Raw genomic sequence first — 25,205 nt, 5'->3', positions numbered from 1 at the left:
AAATGCATCACCTCGCATTTATCCAGGTTGAACTCCATCTGCCACCTCTCAGCCCATCTCTGCATCCTGTCAATGTCCTGCTGCAGCCTACAACAGCCCTCTATACTATCAACGACACCTCCAACCTTTGTGTCGTCTGCAAACTTGCTGACCCATCCTTCAATCCCCTCATCCAAGTCATTAATAAAAAGTACAGACAGTAGAGGCCCAAGGACAGAGCCTTGTGGAACACCACTCACCACAGACTTCCAGGCAGAATATTTTCCTTCTACTACCACTTGCTGTCTTCTGTTGACCAGCCAATTCTGTATCCAGACAGCTATGTTCCCCTGAATCCCATTCCTCCTGATATTCTGAATGAGCCTACCATGGGGAACCTTATCAAATGCCTTGCTGAAGTCCATATACACCATATCCACAGCTCAACCCTCATCAACGTTTCTAGTCACATCCTCAAAGAACTCGATAAGGCTTGTGAGATATGACCTGCCCCTCACAAAGCCGTGTTGACTGCATTTAATCAAGCTATGCTCTCCCAGGTGGTCATAAATCCTATCCCTCAGAATCCTTTCTAACACCTTGCAGACGACAGACGTGAGACTGACTGGTCTGTAATTGTCGGGGATTTCCCTATTTCCTTTCTTGAAGAGAGGAATTACATTTGCCTCCCTCCAGTCCTCCGGTACGACTCCGGTGGAGAGCGAGGATGCGAAGGTCTTCGCAAGTGGCGAAGGAATCGCATTTCCCGTTTCCCAAAGCAGCCGAGGACAAATCTGGTGTGGGCCTGGCGACTTGTCAATCTTAATGTTTGACAAAATTTTCAGCACACCAGCTTCCTCTATCTCTATCTGTTCCAGCATGCACACCTGCTCTTCAGAGGTTTCACTGTGTTTCAGTGTTGAAGAGTGTGGATGATTGGGAACATCTTTAATGGTGCAATCTTGTAGTTCGCTTAAACCTCACGCACAGTTGCCAGCTCTTCCTGATGAAGGGCATTTGCCCAAAACGTCGATTTTCCTGCTCCTCGGATACTGTCTGACCGGCTGTGCTTTTGTAGCACCACTCTAATCTAGACTGTAATCTCCAGCATCTGCAGTACCCACTTCAGCCTAGCTCTTAGCTTTTGATGAATGTGTTGGTCATCACTTCAAAATTCTAAACGTCAGAGACCCCTCTCCTGCCCAAGGATGAGACTTCAGGGCTGATGTCCCCTTGTGTATTTGTTTGTATCTCCCAGCTTGTCAAGTTGGGCCATTATACCTTGCCATTCCATCTTCCCTTGGGCTTAGTCCACCGAACAATGAGAATCTGTATTTGGATAGCACCCAGCAAACTTCATGGAGGATAGTTTTAGAGGTGGAAGTGCGAAGTGAACACTGAAGAAAGATGTTTATGTAGTGGCTTTCATGACCATTTCCATCAATCAAAGGATCCACCCACTGCCCCATGGCACTCAATTGCACAAGCATCAGTGAATCCCCCACCATTGACATCCTGAGGGTTGCCATTGACCAGAAACTGAACCAGATTAGTATTATAAATAGTCTAAAAGGTGTGGTGCTGGAAAAGCACAGCCGGTCAGGCAGCATCCAAGGAGCAAGAGAATCGATGTTTCGAGCATAAGCCCTTCATCAGGAATGGATAAAGAGCTTATGCTCGAAACGTCAATTCTCCTGCTCCTCGAATGTTGCCTGACTGGCTGCGCTTTTCCAGCACCACACCTTTTGACTCTGATCTCCAACATCTGCAGTCCTCACTTTCTCTTAATATTAAAAATATAACAACGACAAGTCAAGCTAGGAATCCAGCAGTGAGTAACTCACCCCTCAGGGAGTGCTTTCCAAAGCATGTCACCATCCACAATGTGGAGGTGCTAGTGTGGGACTGGGATGGACGAAGTTAAAAACCACGCAACGCCAGGTTATAGTCCAACAGGTGTTTTTGAAAGTACACGCTTTTGGAGCACTGCTCCTTCGTCAGGTCCTGGTGTTGTGTGATTTTTTTTTAACTTTGACCATCTACAAAGGTACAAGGCAGGAGTGTGATGGAATGCTCCTCACTTGTCAGGATGGGTGAGGTTCTAACAAGACTGAAGAAGCTTGACACCATCCAGGACAAAGCAGCCCACTTGATTGGCACCACATCCACCAACCTTTACTCCCTCCGATGCACAGTAGCAGCAGTGTGCACCATCTACAAGATAAACTGCACTAACTCACCCAGGCTCCTTACAATAGCATCTTCCAAACCTGTGACCTTCTACCACCTGAGAAGGACCAGGGCAGCAGATGCGTGGGAGTGCGACTACTTTGGAGGTTCCCCTCCAAACCACATACTACCCCATCGTGGAAGCATATCCACATTCCTTCACTTTCGCTGTGTCACATGTTTAGTGGTCCAAAGGCTTCTGCCACATTGTTCAACCCCCACAAGCTGTCTACTGCCCAAGAGCCAATCAGGTAGTTGTTGTCAGTCTTTGTCTTCTACAAGTGTTGGTCACAATTTCACAGACCAATCAGCAACTTGTTGCTAGCTGACTCTCACAGACACGCAGAGCAGTCCACAAATGACCCCATACTTGAACAAAGCAGCAGTGTAAACACCACACAAAATGAGTTTCATTAACTGGCTTTTTAAAAGCACACTATCGCCTTCCTCAGTTCTCTGCTGTCGAACAGTTCTCATCCTCCAAATTAAAGTAAAATATAAAGGTAAGGTTCTTATAATTCTGTTCCAACGCAGAGTTTGTATTCCAGACTCCATTACGGGTATCCTATGTTAATCCAGGGCTAATTTTGTTCCCTGTAAATTACCTAACGAGTGCAATTCATTTCTGCACATCAGCTGGAATAATTTACTTCAAGATATCGCGGAGCAACTTCACTCCAGCAAGATTCTCCTTCAGCTCTGGCAGAAGTACAGGGATTACTCGGGCCAGTGCTCAGTTACAGTGCGACAGCAGGAGGACAAAAGCAACGAGTTGATTAAGAAAGCTGCGAACAGAGATATCGCTGAGGAGGAGGTTACAAATTGGATTCAGGACTGTGATGTGAGTACTATAGACACAACAATCAGTGCAGAGTTTCAACACAAAAAGGACCAGAATTTACTTTAATGCCTTTTAGGTAAAAACAAACAGTAACTTGTTACTTTAAATCCATGGTGGACCATTTCAGTGGAATTCCATTGCACGAGACCTGGATCTGGGGAGCAGAGTTAAGGTGCATTTTTCTTTAGATTAGATTCCCTACAATGTGGAAACAGGCCCTTCAGCCCAACAGGTCCACACCGACCCTCCGAAGAGTAACCCATCCAGACCCATTTCCCTCTGATTAATGCACCTAACACTATGGGCAATTTAGCGTGACCAATTCACCTGACCTGCACATCTTTGGACTGTGGGAGGAAACCCATGCAGACACGGGGAGAACATGCAAACTCCACACAGGCGGTCACCCGAGGCCAGAATTGAACCTGGGACCCTGGCGCTGTGAGGCAGCAGTGCTAACCACTGGGTCACTCTGCAGCCCCAAATTGGGATATGTAACAGGTCAGTTCCCGGTTCCCTTTATTCATCAAAAATAATAAGAATACAACAGCTCCACGCCGAAGATGGCCTGTCGATTTTGAGCCACCTCTTTTTCAAATGCAGTCCAATTACTTGCATTTGCTTCGGTGTCCGCCACCTCCCTGGAGTTCTTTCCCTTTGCGAGTATTCAGCCAGTAACCTTTTGAAAGTTCTCATCGAATCTGTATTTGCCCACTGGTCAGGGAGTGCATTCCAAAGGTAACTATTCATTGAATGTCGAAGAGTCCACTCGTTGCTTCTGGTTCTTTTGTCAACCCCGAGCTAAGTTTATAATTATTAAAATCTGTTTTACATTAAGCAGAAATGTGCAGATGGCTGAACACGTTCTGGACTCAAGTTTTCAAAGCTGAGCAGTATAGCAAAGTAACTTAGCTGATACCACAAATGTTCTTCTTTAACAAAATCATGTTAACCATACAGTGTGGAATCAGGCCATTCAGCCCATCGAGTCCACACCAACCCTCCGAAGAGCATCCTGCCTGGATACCCCCCCCCCCCCCCCCCCCCACCTTATTCCAATAACCATGCATCTCCCAGGCTAACTCCACCTATCCTGCACATCCCTGAACACAATGGACAATTTAGCATGGCCAATCCACCCTAACCTGGGTGGATCAGCATGGCTAACCCACCAATCCATATAACACAGACACTAGGAGGATGTGCAAACTCCACACAGACAGTCATCCAAGGGTGGGATCGAACCTGGGTCCCTGGCACCAGTGCTAACCACTGAGCCACCATGCCGCCCATTGTAGAATATTGTAAAGGGACATGATTTCTGGAATCGAATGTTTTCCCAATGAAACTAAATTATTTTTTCTTAAAGTGGATCACCCTTTCAGCTCATGGGGGTGCAGAAATACTACCTATTACACCACAGTACCCCCTTGCCAAATGACACTTCTCTGAGAAATGCAGGTTCTGCAGAAACACACCATTATTCTATTGTGTGTTAGATGAGTGTGCAAAACAACCCCTGTTGGTAGGTCTTACAGCTTCGACAGCAGTTAATGCATTTTCGAGCTGCCTTCTCTGCACCAGTCAATAGACTGCCCAACACGAATATTACCATAGAGCAGTGAGTAATTGATTTAAGGGGAAACCAGGCAAGTACATCGGAAAGAAAGAAATGGAATTATATCCTGATAAGTTGTTTTTTTTACTTGAAACACCGTAGCATACGAGGTTATGGAGCAAGTGCTGAGAAATAGAATTACAGCAGGATAGGTTCCTGATGACCTGTATGGGCTGAAGGTCCTCTTTCTGTGCTGTAATATTCTATGACCTTAAACAGAGAGGGGAAAGAGACAGTGGGTAATAAATCCCGTCGGCTGAATGGCCTCCCTCTCGCCTCTCTCACATTCCGTGTAATCTCCACCTGAACTCAGACTCCCCAAAAGCTTTGGAAGCTAAATACTGAACATAAAGTGTTATCTTAAATAATGGCAGGTAGTTTCCGCTACAGAAGATGGTGGGAATTAGCAACTCACTCCCCACAAGTGGAATCATAGGTTTAGATCAGTTGAAACGTCCAAGACGGAGATGAATGGGTTTGTGCTGTGAAGGACGGATTAAGGTTCAAGATCAGGCATGGCGTACCTGGGGTGGGAGAAGGTGGGTGGTGGTGATGGGTTTGGGGTGAAATGCGACCGTTTATTTGTACCGACATGGAGTCATGCTGTTGTGTGAAATACTCTCTCTCCCTTCTCTGATTGCAACTACAGGCACTGTTGGAAGAGTTGGCCAAACTGCGGGACTCTCTTCATGTCCTGTCTGACCTGGGGGAAGAGATGAGGCAGCAGGTGGACTCTTCAGCAGCAGCCGCTATTCAGTCTGACCAACTGTCCCTCAGCCAGCGATTGTCCACTCTGGAACACGCTCTCAGTAGGCAGCGCTGTGTGCTACAGGTACTCTCCTTACTTCTGCTATAGCCACCTCGGCTTTAACACAATTTAATTGGCATTTCCTTTGCGTTGCTGAGAGAGAAGACATGCCATCAACACGTGTTGGCTTTCGGCCATCTGGACACAGATGCAAGAATGCCACATTTCCCCAAGAGGAACAGCTTTTCTTTTTCCCCAGCACCCATGGTGTGTGTGTGCAGGTGTGAGACACAGTGAGAGACACAAAGTGCACAAATCTTTATTCAATTTCCACCACCAGGAAGATAGGAAAACACCCGAGCGGCCAGTGACAAGCACTGCCCTTCACATCAAAGGACAGTGCTGTGTGACCAAAACAGTGAAGGGGAGGATAGGGAACACACTCCTGTTTGTTTTTTTAACGCTGTATGATAACAGTCCCCTTTTTTTTGCTGTGTGGAGAACACATTGATTTTTTTTTACAAAGAGACCCTTGTTTATTTTTAAATCTCCTGTATATTTTTTTCTTTTTTTCTCTTTTTTTTTAATATTAACCCCCACACTACCACCTAACTGCGGTAGTGCTTATTTTATCCCCAGCACCCATGGTGTGTGTATGCAGGTGTGAGACACAGTGAAAGACACAAAGAGCACGAATCTTTGTTCAATTTCCACCACCAGGAAGATAGGAAAACGCCCGAGTGGCCAGTGACAAACACTGCCCTTCACATCAAAGGGCAATGCGGTGTGATCAAAACAGTGAAGGGGAGGGTAGGGACTAATTCAAAATAGAGTTGGAGGGAGAAATGATGCACTCCACTCCCTGCGGCGCCCACCTCTCCCTGAACAACTCCAGGGTGTTGGTGGACACCGCGTGCTCTTTCTCCAAGGACACCTGGGCCCTAAGGAACAGCATTTATTTATTTTTTTTTCCTGAACAACTCCAGGGTGTTGGTGGACACTGCATGCTCCTTCTCCAAGGACCTGCCCTCCCTCCTCCATACCGGGTGAATCCCCTCTTTATTCTTCTTTTTTTTTCCTTTTTTTTTCCCCAGCACCCATGGTGTGTGTGTGCGCAGGTGTGAGACACAGTGAAAGACACAAAGTGCACGAATCTTTATTCAAATTCCACCACCAGGAAGATAGGAAAACACCCAGGTGGCCAGTGACAGGCACTGCCCTTCACATCAAAAGGGCAGTGCTGTGTGATCAAAACAGTGAAGGGGAGGGTAGGGACTAAATCAAAATAGAGTTGGAGGGAGAAATGATGCACTCCACTCCCTGTGGCACCCACCTCTCCCTGAACAACTCCAGGGTGTTGGTGGACACCGCGTGCTCCTTCTCCAAGGACACCTGGGCCCTAAGGAACAGCATTTATATATTTTTTTTCCTCTTTTTTTTTATTTTTTTTTTGGAAGATAGGAGAACACCCGGGTGAATCTCCTGTTTTTTTTTTCTTTTTTTTTCGAAATTTCCTGTTTGTTTTTCTTTTAAAACCCCCACACTACCACCTAAGTGCGGTAGTGCTTATTTTATCCCCAGCACCCATGGTGTGTGTGTGCAGGTGTGAGACACAGTGGAAGACACAAAGTGCACCAATCTTTATTCAATTTCCACCACCAGGAAGATAGGAGAACACCCGGGTGAATCTCCTGTTTATTTTTTTTTTCTTTTTTTTTCCATGGTGTGTGTGTGCAGGTGTGAGACACAGTGGAAGACACAAAGTGCACCAATCTTTATTCAAATTCCACCACCAGGAAGATAGGAAAACACCCAGGTGGCCAGTGACAAACACTGCCCTTCACATCAAAGGGCAATGCTGTCTGTGTACTTTGGATTTTTTTTTTTTTTATCTTTTCTTTATTCAATTTCCACCACCAGGAAGATAGGAAAACACCCGGGTGGCCAGTGACAAGCACTGCCCTTCACATCAAAGGGCAGTGTTGTGTAATCTAAACAGTGAAGGGGAGGGTAGGGACTAAATCAAAATAGAGTTGGAGGGAGAAATGATGCACTCCACTCCCTGTGGCGCCCACCTCTCCCTGAACAACTCCAGGGTGTTGGTGGACACCGCGTGCTCTTTCTCCAAGGACATCTGGGCCCTAAGGAACAGCATTTATACTGCACAGGAGAAGGATGCTGATTGGTTGGAAAGTTGACCTCTGATTGGTGGAGGCATCGCCATGGAGAGTACAGCAAGGATCTATTGTCCCCAAGTTCTCTGTATCAGAAAGGCTGCAGCACCTCACTTCTTTAAGCTTACAGAGGCCTGTGCCTCAAAAGGGGGCGACGATGGCTTAGTGGTATTATCGCTGGATTGTTAATCCAGAGACCCGGGACGCAGGTTCAAATCTCACCGTGACCATGAATTCAATTAAATAAAATCTGGAATTAAAAGTCTAACGATGACCATGAATCCCTTGTCAGTTGTTGGGAAAACCCCATCTGGTTCACTGATGCCCTTTAGCGAAGGAAACTGCCATCCTTACCTAGTCTGGCAAACACGTGACACCAGACCCACAGTAATGTAGTTGACTCTTAACTGCCCGATGGGCAATAAATGCTGGCCTAGCCAGTGATGCCCCCCCCCTCCCTTGAACAAATAAGAAACAAAATTGCGGCTCATAGAAATGTCACTGAGTCTTATTGATGACCTTAACAAGAACAAACACTTAACCATTGCACCTATTTAAGTCCGTGGGGACAGTGGTTCCTTGATGCATTCTTAGTGCCATTGCATCAGAGCCATTTTACCATCCAATCAGCACCCTTTCCCATGCAGTATAAATTGTTGTTCCCTTCTGAAATGTGATATTCTTGTCTCTGTCCTGACGAGAATAAGACCAGACAAAACTTCAGCTGCACGTGTCCTTTCCTTTTCAGTAATACTCCAATTCTCTATTACTAAATAATTACTTGACATTTCTGAAAGTGTCTTGATGGCAAGCCAAGCACAAGTTCAGCTCATTGACAGAATATCGAGGTGACACGAAATACCAAGCACTTATAAACCAGTTGTGTTTCAGATAGGAGGAAAGAATTTGCATTTATGTAGCGTCTTTCGTGATCTCTGCATTTCCAAAGCCCCTCGGCCATTATACTACTTCTAAAGTGAAGTCATGGTAATAATTTGGGATCGTGACTACCTTGTCAGATCCACCCCAGGATGTCACCAGCAGGACTGAACAAAATTACCAGATAGTTTGATTGGGAGGTGAATGTTTTTCTGGACTGTGGTCTCAGTATTTCTCTCCAGGAATATAACATTAAAGGATTTTGGGCCACTCCTGAGGGTGTGAAAGTGTAAATGGCTCAGTACGATCCCAGTGATTCATGAACAAACCTGTTTTTGATTGCTGTTGGTTGAGGAATCGAGTTTGATCAGGGCATCCAGGGTATCCTCCTGCTGTTCTTCAGTGAGATGTTTGACATCCTCGAAGTGGGCAGACAGATCTTTTTTCCACTTCTCCAGTGAATGATGGCACCCGTGACATTCGCTCAGTACTGCGGGGGAGTATCAGACAGGATTGCCAGCTCTGCTCTGGGCAGTAGACCTCACCTTCTCACAGAAGGGATGAGTGTGCTGCCGACTGAGCCGCGGGTGGATCCGTGTTGTCAAGGAGAGCGTCTAACGGGGATTGCTTCATCCTGCAGGCTGGTGTTCGCGATTACGAGACGTTCAGCAAGAGACTGGAAGCTCTGGAGGAGTGGATTGTGGAGGCTGACGAGGTGCTCAAATCACAGGACCCCAACCGATCGTCTGACCTGACTATAATCCAGGACAGAATGGAGGAGCTGAAAGTAAGTTTCTCCCTGTTATGAAGGTAAAGGTGTACTATGCCTTTAAGAGAAAGTGAAAGCTGTTTTGCACTGAGAGCTTGCAGGCACCTGTCATGTGACTGACTATCAGTTCAGAGTGTACTGGAAAATTGAAAACATGTAACATTTGTGAAACAAATACCTGAGTTTTGGTTGCTATTTTTGCAATTCGAATTGAACCAATCAGTTTGAATTATGCCCCAGGATACTAAAAACCAATCAATTTTGAATTTATTGTTTTGCCAACATTGAACCAATGAGATGATCCGATGCTCAGGTATAAAGAAGTTGACACTTTGACAGTTAGACAGAGAGAGACCAACTGACATTGCCAGAGTAACTGCCAGCAACACACTCTCTGTCAAAGGTACCTCTTTCATATGAAACATCTTTGCAGCAAAAGACCTAAGACGACCCATGGAGATCTACAGCCAGAGGAATACAGACACTGACGATGACAGCCACTGTGTGGTTTTGAAATTAACTTGATGCAATTTAATACAGGTTTTTATCAGAACAGTATATAGTTATAGAGTTGCAGGCAGACAGTAAGTAGTTAAGAGAAAGGGGGCTTAGAGTTGTAAATAGTTATTGTTTAAAGTTCACTTTGAGTTAAAGAACAAATTGGTATTTTTTTCTTCAAATAGTGGAATTTTGTAGTTCTCTGTCACTCATACTTTAACAGCTTAGGGGCGAGGTGAGCTTTTCTGGGTTTAATTAGCAGAAGGGTTCGCCACTGTGTCCTAACACTCCCCATGCCTTCTGCGTGAGGAATGAAGTGAACAGGAGTGATCAGCCCCTTCCTGCTGGTGCAGACATGGAAACTGCTCTATTGTTCCTTCCTCTTCCCACCACTGTCCTGGCACTCTCTGCATTCATATGGCACACCTTTTCACCAATTGCTCTTTGTTGTTGCTCGGAGCTGACATGTCAGGCACGGACAACTCACCTCTCATTGATCCACCTTTCCATTCCATCCTGTGCACAGAGACCTCGCCGTGGTGCCTCCTCACTGTGTGTGTTGGGGGGGGGGACATCTCTGACAGAGTAGGCTTCAGCACAGGCGGGAGTTTGCCGGAGTATTTAAATTGGAAACCGTGCCCGGCATGTTAACCCGGGGGAAACTGGTCTCGGGCAGGATTGAACCAGCTGAAGAGAAGATCACTCCGGGTGGTGTATGAGTGGCACTTCACAATTGCCCATTTCCATTACCTCCCATTGCCCCCTCCCTGTGTGTCCTTTCCAGCTGTATTTGGTTTTAATTAAAGTAACTGAATCTTGTGCTTGGGGTAAATGAGATAAAAACTTGGATGTGAGAAATATTACATCGTGTTATGTGGATTTTAACAGCAGAGAAATGAACAATTCAGTGCAACCTCTCTGTGCTGGTGTTTAATGTCCATTTGAACCCTATGCTACCTCACTTCGCCCACTCCCTAGATCACTCTGTTCCTAACTCCCTCATGTATTAAGCTAACATCCCATGAAAGGCACTGTGCCATTTTCCTCAATCAGTTCATGTGGGTGGTGAGTTGCACAACTTTGTTCAGTTTTTCCAAGCCCTGGTGACATCTTTGTGAGTTCTTCTGCTGAACCTTGCGCACTGCCACTGTATCCATTTCCGAATATCGAGACCCGGGACTGTGCCGTTTTCTCTTCAATGTTAGCCAACCCGTGTTCGGTACAGTTTTAACACAACGCCTCTGCTTTTGAAATGCTGTCCCATTAGCAAATTGACTGCTGCATCGCCAATATTTTTTTGTGGCATTGTTCCTTCTAATTTTTGGTGTTCCTGTAACCCTGGGTCGCTGCAGAATAATGTTGCAGTGGGGGAAGGGGTGCTGAACAGAGAGGATTCTGTGTGCTGAGAGCGGGTGTGACTTTGTATAGTGCACCTAGTGACAGCTGTTAATAGATCCATCCTGCTACTATCAAATCTCACATCAGTCTGCACTGCAGGCCAGGGTTGTCAGGGAAAAGAGGGTGTTTTAACAAAAGGACACTCTCTTTATTTTAATGGTTGCTGACCGACACTGGTTGGTTGTACACCTGATTCTTTCAGGCCAAGTGGCTGAAGCACCTAGCTGAGACACTGACATAACACCAACAAGTCCTCTCACTATGAGCCAGTTTGATCCCTGCAGTCAAAGCTGAAACCTCCTGTTTTACTCGGGGCAGTTGGTGTTTTGATTTTGTTACCTTCTAAAAGGCAGGCGTTTGTTCATAAGGCTGTACGTGGTTGAACATGGAACAGACCAATTGTTTGTAAAGGAGGGGAAAGGGACCCGAGGGGCAACATTTTCACGCAGAGGGTGGCGTGTGTATGGAATGAGCTGCCAGAGGAAGTGGAGGAGGCTGGTACAATTACAGCATTTAAAAGGCACCTGGATGGGTACATGAATACGAGGGGTTTAGAGGGATTCTGGCAAATGGGACTAGGTCAGTTTAGTAAACCTGCTCAACATGGACAAGTTGGACTGAAGGGTCTGTCTCCTTGCTGTATAACTCAATAGCTCGATTCTCAGGTCCTTGTCCATCCACTCAGGTTTGCTTGTGAACTTGAAACGTACTGAAAATTTAACTTTTTCTTTAAAATGCTAAGACAACAGCAACAGGAAGAAGAACTTGCATTTGTCTAGCACCTTTAACTTAACCCCAAGGTGCTTCAACTGTTATATTATTAACCGACAATTGACTTGCAAAGCAAGCAGCGGAAATACTGTTCAGAGCAGTACACCTTTTGAAGAGAGACGGGCGGTGGAGAAGCTGCTAGATTTACAGTGAGATTTCCAGACTCAGGGTCAAGGCAGATGAAGGGACATCTGCCAATGGTGAAGCAGTGAAAATTAGGGATTAGATTAGATTACAGTGTGGAAACAGGCCCTTCGGCCCAACAAGTCCACACCGACCCGCCGAAGCGAAACCCACCCATATCCCTACATTTGCCCCTTACCTAACACTACGGGCAATTTAGCATGGCCAATTCACCTGACCCTGCACATCTTTGGACTGTGGGAGGAAACCGGAGCACCCGGAGGAAACCCACGCAGACACGGGGAGAATGTGCAAACTCCACACAGTCAGTCGCCTGAGGCGGGAATTGAACCCGGGTCTCTGGCGCTGTGAGGCAGCAGTGCTAACCATTGTGCCACCGTGCGTCCCTAAATGTGTAGGGGTTTAGAGGGTAGGAGGAGGGTATAGAGATGGGCAGAAGCAAAGCTGCTGGAGCCCTTGAAACTATGACACCCAACAGGTGTGCCATTAAAAAAATCACCAACGCTGAGAGGCCTGGTCTTGCCATCAGTGATTACGTCATGGGGTAAAATCCTGGGTGTAAAATGGAGAAGATGGTTTCCAGTTAAAGACTGCACAGCCACAGTTGTATCTGGGCTGATCCAATGTGGATGATGAAGAACTCCCACTGATGAGAAAGTGAACGGCTGCTTTCCAGTCTCCGTATCCCTGTGAACTGAGGGCCTCCTCTAGCCTGACTGAAGTAGAGCCTCATTTCGAGGTTTCATTCAAAATGACAGGCTTGAAAAAAAAGATTTTCCGTAAAGCCCTACTCCTTTGCTCCTTATGTTAAAACGGTGCTCCCTGGTTACTGATTGCTCTACTGAGGGATTTAGTTCTCCCTGCCTATGCCTCTCATATCTTTGTACATCTCAATGAAGTTGCCCCCTGCCCCAGCCGTTTCTGCTGTAAGGAAAACAGCCCCAGCCTATTTAGTCTCTCTTCATCGCTGAATCACTCCAGCCCCAAACAACATCCTGGTGAGTCTCCTCTGTAGCCTCTCTTGTGCAACCACATCCTTCCTACAGTGTGATAACAGGACTGCACACAGTACTCCAACTGTGGCCTGACTAATGTTATATACAGCTCCATCATAACCCCCTGCTCTTACATTCAGTGCCTTAACTAATAAAGGCAAACTTCCCATATGCCTTAAGACCATGGGACATAGAGGCCGAATTTAGGCCATTCAGCCCAACGAGTCAATCATTCCTTCTTAACCACCTCATCTGTTGTCTCTAGTCAGTATTTAGGAAACAGTCTGCAATGATTTCAGTGGAAAGGTGATTTGATAGCAGTGCTTTTGTTTTGTATTTTGCAGGTCCAAATGCTAAGGTTTAGCAGTACAGTCCCTGACTTGGATCGTCTGAATGAATTGGGATACAGGTTACCCCTGAACGATAAGGAGATCAAACGCATGCAAACATTGAACAGACACTGGTCGTCAATTTCTGCTCAGACCACAGAGCGATTTAGGTAATTCAGTACTTTGCTGCTTATGAGCAGAATACCATCTCAGACTTGTAACCCCCTACCACACTGATACTGAGGCTAAATATTCCATCATTCACTCAGTGTGGACTGATTTGACAGACTGTGGCCCCCTGTTAGAAATAGGAAACTGTCTGACTGGGTCTTATTGCTGCCAAACATCACTGGGTTTTGCTGACTGAAGGCTTCACTGAGATTTCCTGTGCTACTTATTAATCTGCTCCATTCCAGAATTCCAAATCCTAAACGCTCACGACGGAAAAGATTTCTCCTCATAGGTTCTGTTTTTTTTACTATTGCCTTAAATAAATTGAAAACCATTTCTCTTTGACAACTTCATTTGAATCACCTTAGGATTTTAAATACCTCTATGGACTCCCTGCGCACCCTTAAGACTTGGGACATTTAGCATCTCATAGAAATTTTACAGTGTGGAAAAATGTCCTTCAGCCCATTTGTGTCTGTGCCCAGTTATCAAACATCCATCTCTTCTAATCCCATTTTCCAAACTTGCCCGTGGCCTTGTACGCTGTGGTGTTCCATGTGCTCATCTAAATTGTTCTTAAATATTTTGATGACTCACACCTCTACTCCTTTCTCAGGCAGTGAGTTCCAGATATATACCACCCTCTGGGTAAAAATGATTTTCCTCAAACCTCCTGCTCTTTACCTTAAAACTGTCCCTCCAGTTTTTGACGCCTCTACCATGGGGATTTAGTTCTTCCTCTCTACCCTATCTATGCCCCTCATACCTGTACATCTCAATTAGTCTCCCCCCCTACTCAGCCATCTCTGCTTTAAGGTAAACAACCCCAGCCTAGCTAGTCTCTCTTCATCACTGAATCACTCCAGCCCCAGACAACATGCTTGTGAATCTCCTCTGCATCCTCTCTAACACAACCACATCCTTCTTACATACTCATCGAGTCATACAGCACCAAAACAGTCCCTTCGGTCCAACCAGTCCATGCCGACCATTATCCCAAACTAAACTAGTCCCACCTGCCTGCTCCTGGCCCATATCCCTCCAAACTTTTCCTATTCATGAACTTATCCAAATGTCTTTTAAATGTTGTAATTGAGCCCACATACACCACTTCTTCATGAAGTTCAATCCACACATGAACCATCCTCTGTGTAAAAGATTTGACTTCCATATCTTTTTGAAATCTTTCTCCTCTCATCTTAAAAATGTGCTCCCGAGTCTTGAAACTCCCAATCCTAGGGAAAAGACACCTATCACTCAACCTTTCTATGCCCCTCATGATTTTATAAACCTCTACAAGATCACCTCTCAACCTCTTACACTCCACTGAAAAAAGACCCAGCATATCCAGCCTTTCTTTATAACACAAACATTTCATACCCGGCAACATCCTGGTAAATCTCTTCTGAACCCTCTCCTGCTTAACAATATCCTTCCTACAACTGGGTGACCAGAACTGGACACAGTATTCCAGAAGAGGCCTCATCAATGTCCTGTACAATCTCAGCATGACATCTCCACTCCTATACTCAAAGGCCTGAAGGCAAGTGTGCTAAACACCTTCTTAACCACCCTGTTCTTCCTCGTGGGGCTGCACATTGTCTGCAAAATCTCTTCAGGATTTGGAGGAAGAAGGTTCAGTGGGAGGGCATGTCATATTTCTGCAAGATATTGGTATTCACTGAACTCCTGAGAAACAATTAATGGCAGTAATCTAAATGGCATGGGGACCAGGGCAACGTTGCTAGATTCGTTAGAGGAACAACTCTATATTTCCATTTAATGGATTGACATTCTCCCCATAGAACATGGAACAGTACAGAACAGGAACAGGCTCTTTGGCTCACCATGTCTCTGCCGACCTTGATGTCATTCTAAACTAATCCCATCTGCCTGCACATGGTCTATGTCCCTCTATCCTCCACTTGTTCATGTGTCAGTCCAAATGCCTCTTAAACATTGTTATCACATATGCATCTACCAGCTCCCTGGCAGCACGTTCTAGGCCTCTGCGTATCAAAAATGTGCCTCACATATCTCCTTTAAACTTTTCCCTTCTCAACTTAAACCTATGCCCCCCTATTTTCACCCTAGGGAAAAAGACTCCAACTATCCACTCTATCCATGCCTCTCATAACTTTATATACTTATGTCAAGTCGCCCTTCAACCTCCGAGACTCTAGTGAAAATAATCTGAGTTTGTCCAATCTCTCCTTAAAGCTAATGCACTCCAAGCCAGGCACCATACCAGTAAACCTCTTTTGCTCCCTCTCCAAAGCCCTAAAATCCTTCCTATAGTGTGGTGACCAGAACTGCACACAATACGCCAAATGTGGCCAAACCAAAGTCTTGCACAGTTGCAATATGACTTGCCAACTTTTATAGTCAGTGCTCTGAACGATGAAGGCAAGCATGCGGTATGCTTTCTTTACCATCTTATCGAGTTGTGTTACCACCTTCAGGGAGCCATGGACTTGGATTCCCAAGATCCTTCTGTATATCAATGCTCCTTAAGGTCCTGCCATTTACTGTATACTTGCCTCTTGCATTTCACCTCCCAGAATGCATCATCTCACACATGGATGGATTAAACGTCATCTGCTGTTTCTCTGTCCAACTTTCTAACTGATCTATATTCTACTGTATCCTTTGATAACCTTCCTCGTTCATATCTCCACCAATTTTCATGTTGTCTGCACTTATATTTTTATCTAAGTGATTTTTATATATATTACAAACAACAGAGGTCTCAGCATTGGTCCTGGCAGAACACCACTGATCACAAACATCCAGTCAGAAAAATGACCTCTTATCTCCTGTGACCAAGACAATTTTGTATCCAATTTGCCAACCCATGCGACTTAATCTTCTGGACCAGCCTATCATGGGGGACCTTGTCAAATCCTTTAGTAAAAAAAGTCCATTTCCACAACATCCACTGCCCTCCCCTCGTCAATCATTATTATCACCTCCTCAAATACTCATCAAGTTTGCAAGAGAAGACCTCCCCCACATAAAGCCTTCCTGAATATCCTAAATAAATCCATTATTTTCCAAATACGAGTAAATCCTTCTCCACTAATTTCCCTACCACTGATATAAGGCTCACTGGCTATAATTTCTTGGGTTATTTCTGTTGTTCTTTTTTAACGGAACATTCTTCAGTCTTCTGGGACCTCATCTGTGGCTAATGATCTCAGTCAAGGTCCCAGCAGTCATATAGGATTGAAGGAGGCCATTTCACCCGTTGGGCTACAGTCACAGATTCACTTCATTCAGACAACTCCTTTCTGTAAACCTGGTTTGTTTGTCTGATCTTTATGGACATTTATGGTCTTCTTTGTCTCTGTGTGAAACCAATTGAATATCTTAATCTCGTTCCAGTAAACTGCAAGCATTCCTGCTTCAGCACCAGACGTTCCTGGAGAAATGTGAAACCTGGATGGAGTTCTTGGTCCAAACCGAGCAAACCCTGGCAGTGGAGATTTCCGGAAACTACCAAAACCTCCTGGAGCAGCAGAGGGCCCATGAGGCAAGTGGAGAGCTGGGGCCACGGGCATCAGTGGGAGTTTCCTTTTTGCCTCCACGTGCTACCCTGTTCTATCACCGTTCCTTCATCAGCACACGGTTAAACTCCTGCATCCGCACCGGGGCGCTAAGCTTCACCAGTATTTCCTCAGGGCCCAGTGTTGGCTGAATGAGCCAGCCCAGCATTTGGAAATAAATGCCAGAGATGCTCAATCCCTATACGTCAGACCTCATCGGGCAACATTGAACAGCAGAGTTATAATATCTGCACTGGCAGGGATCCTGAGTTCAGGGATGGCCAAGACTGCTGTCTTAGGGACTTTTAGATATCGCTACACTCCAATGTTAATGAGCCAATCAGTCCCTAATTATTTAATCCAGTACAACAGACCTATTGGTGAACATCCATCTCATTTTTTAGTCCAGGCGAGGGGTCTGGTGCCTACTGTACCTCAGTGTGAACAGGAAATGCAGCACTGTCGGTGCTGACCTGAGACTCTAGGCCACTGAGCTAACGGGCTGCCCATCAATGACCATGTGACATCAGTTGGCTCTGGGTTTTCACTTCTTTGGACTGGGTAGAGTCTAAAATCTGTACCTGAGTTCATTCCCATGGACATTGGTCAAACATCCTGCTACCTGGCGTCGTAGCCAAGTGATTTTGTCCCTGGACTCTCAGCCGAGAGGTTCCCGACAAGTTGTGAGGTGGAATTCTATGGATTCAGTAACGTGTGGTCTGGCACCAGGAAATTAGGGGTGGCATGGTGGCTCAGTGGTTAGCACGGCTGCCTCACAGCACCAGCGACCCCAGTTTGATTCCAGCCTCAGGCTGTGTGTGGAGTTCAGACATTCTCCCCGTGTCTGCGTGGGTTTCCTCTGGGTGCTGTGGTTTCCTCCCACAGCCCAAACATGTGCAGGTCAGGTGGATTGGCCATGCTAACTTGCCCATAGTGGCCAGTGACGTGTATACTAGGTGGATTAGCCATGGGGGGGATCTATGAGGCGATAGTGATTGGATGGGATGCTCTTTAGAAGGTCAGTGCAGGCTCGATGGGCCAAATGGTCCTCTGTGCACTGTAGGAATTCTGTGATTCCAACTGACCATGCGAGCTCCTGGGATCCCCATTGGTTCTGAAAAGGTATCTGCTGGTCTGAACTACATGTAACTACACTTGCACACCGTGTAGTGGGGCAGTCTGGGGTGGGCGTCAGTTACCTACTGCCAGTGTTGCCCCAGCTTGGTGCATTGGGGTAAAAAGCTGTGAATAAGACTGGTGGTTGGGTGAAACTCTTCCACCATAATGCTTCCTGTCTGGAATCCAGGAGCACAGCCCCCTTTTGTTTGATGGCACTAGATGGGTATCCTGAGGTGCCTATTCATTTATATTTCCTGTCTGTGCTGCCCTTGGGTATCTATGTCAAGTTGTGCCAATCTCTATGTGTTCCTTGCCCCCACTATTAATCCAATTGATGTCTTAAAAATTAACAGCAACAGGATGGGACGCAGCTCCCTCTGAATGTCCGTTCCCTGCCCCCCTCGGGAAACCTATCTTTGCACTAATTGGTCCATTCTCTGAGGTCAAGTCCCGCTCCAAAGACTTGATTGCCTACCATAGGCAACCACTTCTGACACAGTACTGAGGGAGTGCTGCACTGTTAGCAGCGCCTCCCTGTGGTTGAGAAATTCTGCTCTTCAGGAGGGTTAGGAGAAGAGTTGAGGGAGTTTCTCCCATTGCTTCTTTAACTGCTGAAACAAAACCGATCAGTCAGATGTCACTGGACATGGGAAACATGGGGCCTTTTGTGTCCATGTCAAGTGGAACTGTGTCCGTACATGATCTAAGTGCACGCTGTTCTAAATTACTGAGCTGTTCCGAGCAAACATGAGCTGATGCGATATCTCAGCACCTTCTTTCCACCTTACTTTCCCTCCTTTTGTTTCTGGTGCAGTTGTTCCAGACAGAAATGTTCAGCCGACAGCAGATCCTGCACTCCATCATCAGCGACGGACAGCGCCTCCTGGAGCAAGGCCAGGTTGATGACAGGTAGGAGCCTCGCAGTCAGTTTTCCCTCCCAGCTGCTCTGGAGGGCTGGCTGCACTTGTGTTGAGAATGTGCTGCCGTGCAGAAGCTGAGTGTGTGAGCAGCGAACGCGTTAAGGTGCACAGCAATCTTGAAGGGACTGTGCAGTGCAAGGAACAGTCTGTAAAGGGAAATGAAAAGGAATGTAGCTCACAGTCCTCTCATTACATCGAAGAGTAGTCACTATCCAGCTATTTTTATTTAGAATAAACCTATATGAGTTGAGATCTGTTTAATTTTGGTGTAATTCCAATCAAACTGGTTCCACAGAAATTCAGATGAAGAAATCAGATTGGAGTTTAATGCTGAAATTAAAGTAAAGAACTGTGGGTGCTGAAAATCAGAAACTTCTGGGAAGATAGGTTCTGAGAAAAGATCACTGGACCCGAAATGTTAACTCTGCTTTCTCTCCACGATGCTGCCAGACCTGCTGAGTTTCGAAAGCACTTCCTGTTTCTGTTCGGTATTTAATATGTCTGGTTTGTAAGGCCTTGTTATTCATTCCCCCAGTCTCTTGCAAGTCTCTACTGACTCTCCATGGCCTATAGTTAGGGTCGAGAGACATGAAGCAGACCCTTCATCCATGCCACGAAGATTATTTATCCTAAATTAATCTCGTCTTATTTGCCAGCGCCTGGACCATATCCCTCTAAACCCTTTCGATTCATATACCCATTCAGATGCCTTTTAAATATTGTAATTGTACCAGCCTCCACCACTTCCTCTGGCAGCTCATTCCATACACGCACCACTCTCTGTGTGAAAAAGTTGCCCCTTAGGTCCCTTTTATATCTTTCCCCTAAACCTATGCCCTCTAGTTCTGGACTGCCCCACCACAGGGAAAAGACCTTGCCTATTTACCCTATCCATGCTCCTCATGATTTTGTAAACCTCTATAAGGTCACCCCTCAGCCTCCGATGCTCCAGGGAAAACAGCCCCAGCCTGTTCAGCCTCTCCCTAGACCTCAAACCCTCACAACCCTGGCAACATCCTTGTAAATCTTTTCTGAATCCCTTGAATTCATCAGTGAATCCAGGCCAACATTTGAGCTCCGCCTCTAATTTCCCTTGAGAGCAGATGAGTATGAACCATGTTGCAGTGGGTCTGGAGTTACATGTAGGCCAGACTGGTTACAAATGGCAGATTTCTTTCCCTGAAGGGTATGAGTGAACCAGATGGGTTTTTACAACAATCCGGTGATAGTTTCATTGTTACCATTGTTACTCTAGTTAGCACTGCTGCTTCACAGCACCAGAGACCCGGGTTCGATTCCACCCTCGGGCGACTGCCTCTGTAGAGATTGCACAGTCTCCCTGTGAGTTTCCTCCGGGTGCTCTGGTTTCCTCGCACAGTCTAAAGATGTGCAGGTCAGTTGGATTGGCTATGCTAAGTTGTGCATAGTGTTCAGGGATGTGCAGGTTACGTGGATTAGTCAGGGGAAATGCAGGGTTACAGGGAAAAGATATGTGGCGTGTGGGTCTGGGTGGGATACTCTTTGGAGGGTCAGCGTGGACGCGATGGGTCGAAAGGCCCCCTTCCACACTCTAGGGATTCTATGATTCACGACTAGCTTTCAATTCCAGATTTTATGAATTGAAATTCCACCAGTTGTCAAGGAGGCGCTTGAGCCCAATCTGAATGTCATGAGCCAGGGTCTCTAGATTATCGTCTAGTGATATCACCAGTATGCCATTGTCTCCCCTGACCAGCAGCAGGAGCTTCCCTTTAATTCTGTTTCATAGAAATCCCTCCTCCCTGTTACCCTCAGTTATAAACGCCCCCAAGAGGGCAAAGTTTGCATTTTAGCTCAGTTGGGTTCAAATCAAAAGTTGCCGGATGTAAGTTTGCTCGCTGAACTGGAAGGTTCTATTTCAGACGTTTCGCCACCATACTAGGTAACGTCATCAGTGAGTCTCCGGTGAAGCACTGGTGTCAGTGACCTGCTTTCATTTATGTGTTGAGGTTTCCTTGGGTTGGTGATGCCATTTCCTGTGGTGATGTCATTTCCTGTTCTTTTTCTCAGAGGGTGGTAAATGGGATCTAAGTCGATGTGTTTGTTGATAGAGTTCCAGTTGGAATGCCATGCTTCTAGGAATTCTCATGCATGTCTCTGTTTGGCTTGTCCGAGGGTGGATGTGTTGTACCAGTGGTGTCCTTCCTTATCTGTATGTAAGGATACTAGGGAGAGTGGGTCATGTCTTTTTGTGGCTAGTTGGTGTTCATATATCCTGGTGGCTAGTTTTCTGCCTGTTTATCCAATGTAGTCTTTGTTACAGTTCTGCGAGATATTTTGTAAATGACATTAGTTTTACTTGTTGCACATGCATCACCCTCTGCGTGAAAATGTTGCTCCTTATGTCCCTTTTAATTCAATAAATAAGCAAAACTAACTTTACAGCATTGTCCATGTGCCAAGACATGGGTACAGTGCCTTAAAACGAGTGGGAGGCTGGTCCGGATCCTATCAGGAAGCACGTGCAAGGCAATGAAAATCTGGATCTCTGTGCTCTGTCTGTAGAAGTGCTTTTGTTTTTTTTTAAATATTCATTCATGGGATGAGAGCATCACTGGTCAGGCCAGCATTTATTGTCTCTCCCTAATTGCCCAGAGGGCAGTTAAGAGTCAACCACATTGCTGTGGGTCTGGAGTGCATGGAAAGAGGGTGGGATAAAATTTGATGGTCGCGATTTGCTTGGTAACAGAGATGAAGAAATAAAGAGGAAGGACTGGTAGATGGAATGAAGATGCAGATCAACCAGGATCTCCATGAATGATGGAATGGGCCCCTCCTGTTCCTGTATAACAGGCTTGAATTACTTTTGTGTTCTGTGCAGCAGGTTGAGGGGCTGAATGATCTCTGTGTTTCCTGTTCATCGACACTCTTCAGCCCTGATGAACCTCCAACAAATCGCAGAGTGCCTGACGGTGATGAGGAACAGTTCGGCTCGAATCAAATAAACCATGCTGCGTTTTGTTTGTTTGTTTTCTCTCTCGGTTAGGGATGAGTTTAACTCAAAGTTGGCGATGCTGAGTAACCAGTGGCAGGGGGTGATCCGGCGGGCACAGCAGCGGAGAGGGATTATTGACAGTCAGGTCCGGCAGTGGCAGCGTTACCGGGAGCTGGCGGAGAAGCTGAGGAAGTGGCTGTCGGATGTCTCCCAGCAGCTGGAGCAGAGGTGGGGCAGTGCAGCTCCCATTGCCCTGCAGCAGGCCAGGAGCCTGCTGGATGAGGTGCAGGTGAGCATCGCTGTTCTCACAGTGTACCCAATCTCACGCTGATTTATGTCCCTCTCGCTGTCACAGCACGCAGCAAGGAGAGAGAGAGAGAGAGAGACTTCCTGACATTGTCAATTAATGACATGGTACCCCACTTTTTGAAAGTTCACTTTACACACTTCACTTTTACAACAGACCTACATTAGTCCCTGTTTTCACTAACCAAAAGAAATCCAAAGATGATTTTCGCTTTTACCGAAAAAGTTATTGCTTCTTCACTCTACGTCATTTCGGCTTACGAAAGGTTTCACAGGGACGCTCGACTTTCTGATAGCGGGAGAACGTGTATTCATGTCTAATCCTGTATTACTGTAACCATCTCCAGTTCATGTCACTGTCCTCTGTCTAGTCACCTGCATCCTCCCCCGATTTCTCCCTGCCATAGGCTTCTCCTCCCCTCACTGCCTCTTCCTCTCCTCCTCAGTCCCTCTGCCTCCTCACCCATTGTGTTCGCGCTCTCTGTCTGTGTCTCTCTCTCTCCTCCCTCTGTGCCTTCTCTCCCTCCCCTCCCCCAGTGCCATTGTCTCTTTGCCCATTTCCTAGTGCCACTGTCTGTGCCCACTGCCCCGGAGGAAGTCTTCTCTCCCTCCCTCCATTGGCCTGCCTCCAGCAATGGGGACAATTTGTCATTATTCACTGTAATTGCCATCACTCTGACTCACCGTACAGCCTCACATCCTGGGGAGAAACCCAGTCAAAAGGCTTTTTTTCCTGCTGTGTCATCGAGCATCTTTCTGTTTTTAATCCCATTTTCCTGCAGTTGCCCATGGTCTGGTATTTCCAGTGCCGTCTAAATATTTCTTGAAGACTCCTGCCTCTGTTACTGTGACAGTGGTGGTAAGTTATGGACACCCCTCACCCTGTGGGTGTAAAGATATTTCCTCAGCTTCCTGACCACATTCCACTCTCCTTTGGCTTTGTTACGTCTGACCTGATGATGTAATCCTCCTCACCAAAGGTCCAGATACATTTCCCTTATCCCTCAGTGAACAGCGGTGGTTGGCAGACCCATGCTAGTGACTGTTCCACTTCTGCTGTTACCTCCTACCCTCCCTCTCAGAGCCAGGATAGGATCCCCTTGTCCTCACCTTCTTTCAGACCGGCTCCTGATTGAATAGATCCCCCTCTGCCATCCTATCGAAGGGAGCCAGGTTAGAGCTGGAACCTAGATGTTATAAACTTGAAGCTACTGTATGGAGTATCTCATGTTACAAAGCCACCCCTCCATACGGACCAGCTGCAGTTTCAATCTGCTCCAATATACAGGAGCGCATGTGAATTCCTGGTTCATGTCCACTACCTGAATTCAAATGGACACTCAACATACATGACCTGCCAACCTGAAACCAACAAACATGTATTACTTTCTTCATGTTCACTCCCTAATGGCCTGGTCTGCTCTCGGTCACCCCCAGCACCCAGGTAACATCCAGGGCACCGCAGATGGAACATCCCCTCCATTTCCCTCCTCCATTCTCCTCATGCAAGACTGCACTGGTCTCCTGTGACGAGCTTGTATTTTAGTCTACTGCCTCCGCTGCTTGTGATGTGCACCCCTGTCTTTCATTTTGAGGTTTGGGATTTGCCGGCTGTTTTGCAGGCGACCGTCATGGTCAGTCTCTGCCCTGTTCCCACACTGACCCCTTGGCCCTCAGGCCTTGGTGCACTGTTCCTGTGAAACTCAATGCAAGGCTCTTGAGGAGAGACTTCACAGCCTTCCAGACTCAACACAAAGTTCGACAATTTCAGATTTTAATTGTACCTTCCTTCCCTTCCCTTCCCTTTCCTCCTTCCTTCATGATGTGTGTTTTGGGTGGTATCCATTCTGTTCTTCCTGTTCAGGCCTGCTCGAATTCTACCTTTCGTTCCTCGTCCTGTGACCACGGTGAACCTTGATCGTATCAAACCCTGTCCTGTCTCTTATGTCCATATCTCCTTTCTCCTTGCTTTTGGGAGCAAGTGAGGACCACAGATGCTGGAGATCAGAGTCGAGAAGTGTGGTGCTGGAAAAGCACAGCAGGTCAGGCAGCGTCCGAGGGGCAGGAGAGTCGACGTTTCAAGCATAAGCCCTTCATCAGGGATCATCATTCCTTTTAGCATTTAACTAAAGGCTCTTTCCTCCCTCTCCCTTATCCCTGCCTCTGGGATTGTTTGAAACCTTTTTACTTCTCTCATTTATTCCAGTTCTGAACTGAAAAAATCGACCTGACCCGTTAACTCTCTCTCTCAGTCTCCATTGATGCTGCCAGACTTGCTGAGTATTCCCAGCACTTTCTGTTTCTTTTTTAATTCTGTGCTACTGTAGCACCGTCCAACTGTGCACCTTCTACTATGTTCACTTCTTACTGTTCCATTTCTTATCATCACTGTTCACTGTGTTGCTTAACGGAGTCCAGGAGAACTTGTTGTCTGGCCATCAGTTTGGGTGTTTAAGTGGTCATTGCTGGCAACAGCCCTTGGACATTTGGCCGCCCTGACTATCACCTTCACTCCGCGATCAGTCTACTGTCATGGGCCTCAGACACTTTGCATAAACTAGGGATTAATGTTCTCTCTCTCTCTCTCGTTCTCTCTCTCTCTTGTTTTCTCTCTCTCTCTCTCTCTAATTCTCTCGCTCCCACTCTCTTGCTCTCGTTCTCTCATTCTTTTTCTCGTGCTCTCTCGTTCTTTCGCTCCCACTTTCTTGCTCTCGTTCTCTCATTCTCTCTCTCTCGTTCTTTTTCTCATGCTCTCTCGTTCTCTCGCTCCCACTCTCTTGCTCTCGTTCTCTCATTCT

The 25,205-nt window shown here is 46.3% G+C and overlaps 1 protein-coding gene across 1 annotated transcript in view; it reads left to right on the top strand.

The window, feature by feature from the left end:
• Positions 1 to 25,205, top strand: part of syne1b (spectrin repeat containing, nuclear envelope 1b) — a 502,247-nt gene that overhangs the window by 370,863 nt on the left and 106,179 nt on the right. The window contains exons 115-121 of the mRNA XM_043696857.1: positions 2,845 to 3,049; positions 5,317 to 5,499; positions 9,109 to 9,255; positions 13,388 to 13,542; positions 16,928 to 17,075; positions 19,022 to 19,116; positions 22,153 to 22,390. Coding sequence (XP_043552792.1) covers positions 2,845 to 3,049; positions 5,317 to 5,499; positions 9,109 to 9,255; positions 13,388 to 13,542; positions 16,928 to 17,075; positions 19,022 to 19,116; positions 22,153 to 22,390 — 1,171 coding nt within the window. The remainder of the gene's footprint in view (positions 1 to 2,844; positions 3,050 to 5,316; positions 5,500 to 9,108; positions 9,256 to 13,387; positions 13,543 to 16,927; positions 17,076 to 19,021; positions 19,117 to 22,152; positions 22,391 to 25,205) is intronic.

The sequence above is a fragment of the Chiloscyllium plagiosum genome, chromosome 9 (genome assembly GCF_004010195.1).
Source record: "Chiloscyllium plagiosum isolate BGI_BamShark_2017 chromosome 9, ASM401019v2, whole genome shotgun sequence".
Classification (NCBI taxonomy): Eukaryota; Metazoa; Chordata; class Chondrichthyes; order Orectolobiformes; family Hemiscylliidae; genus Chiloscyllium; species Chiloscyllium plagiosum.
This window is presented reverse-complemented; position numbering and strand designations above follow the sequence as displayed.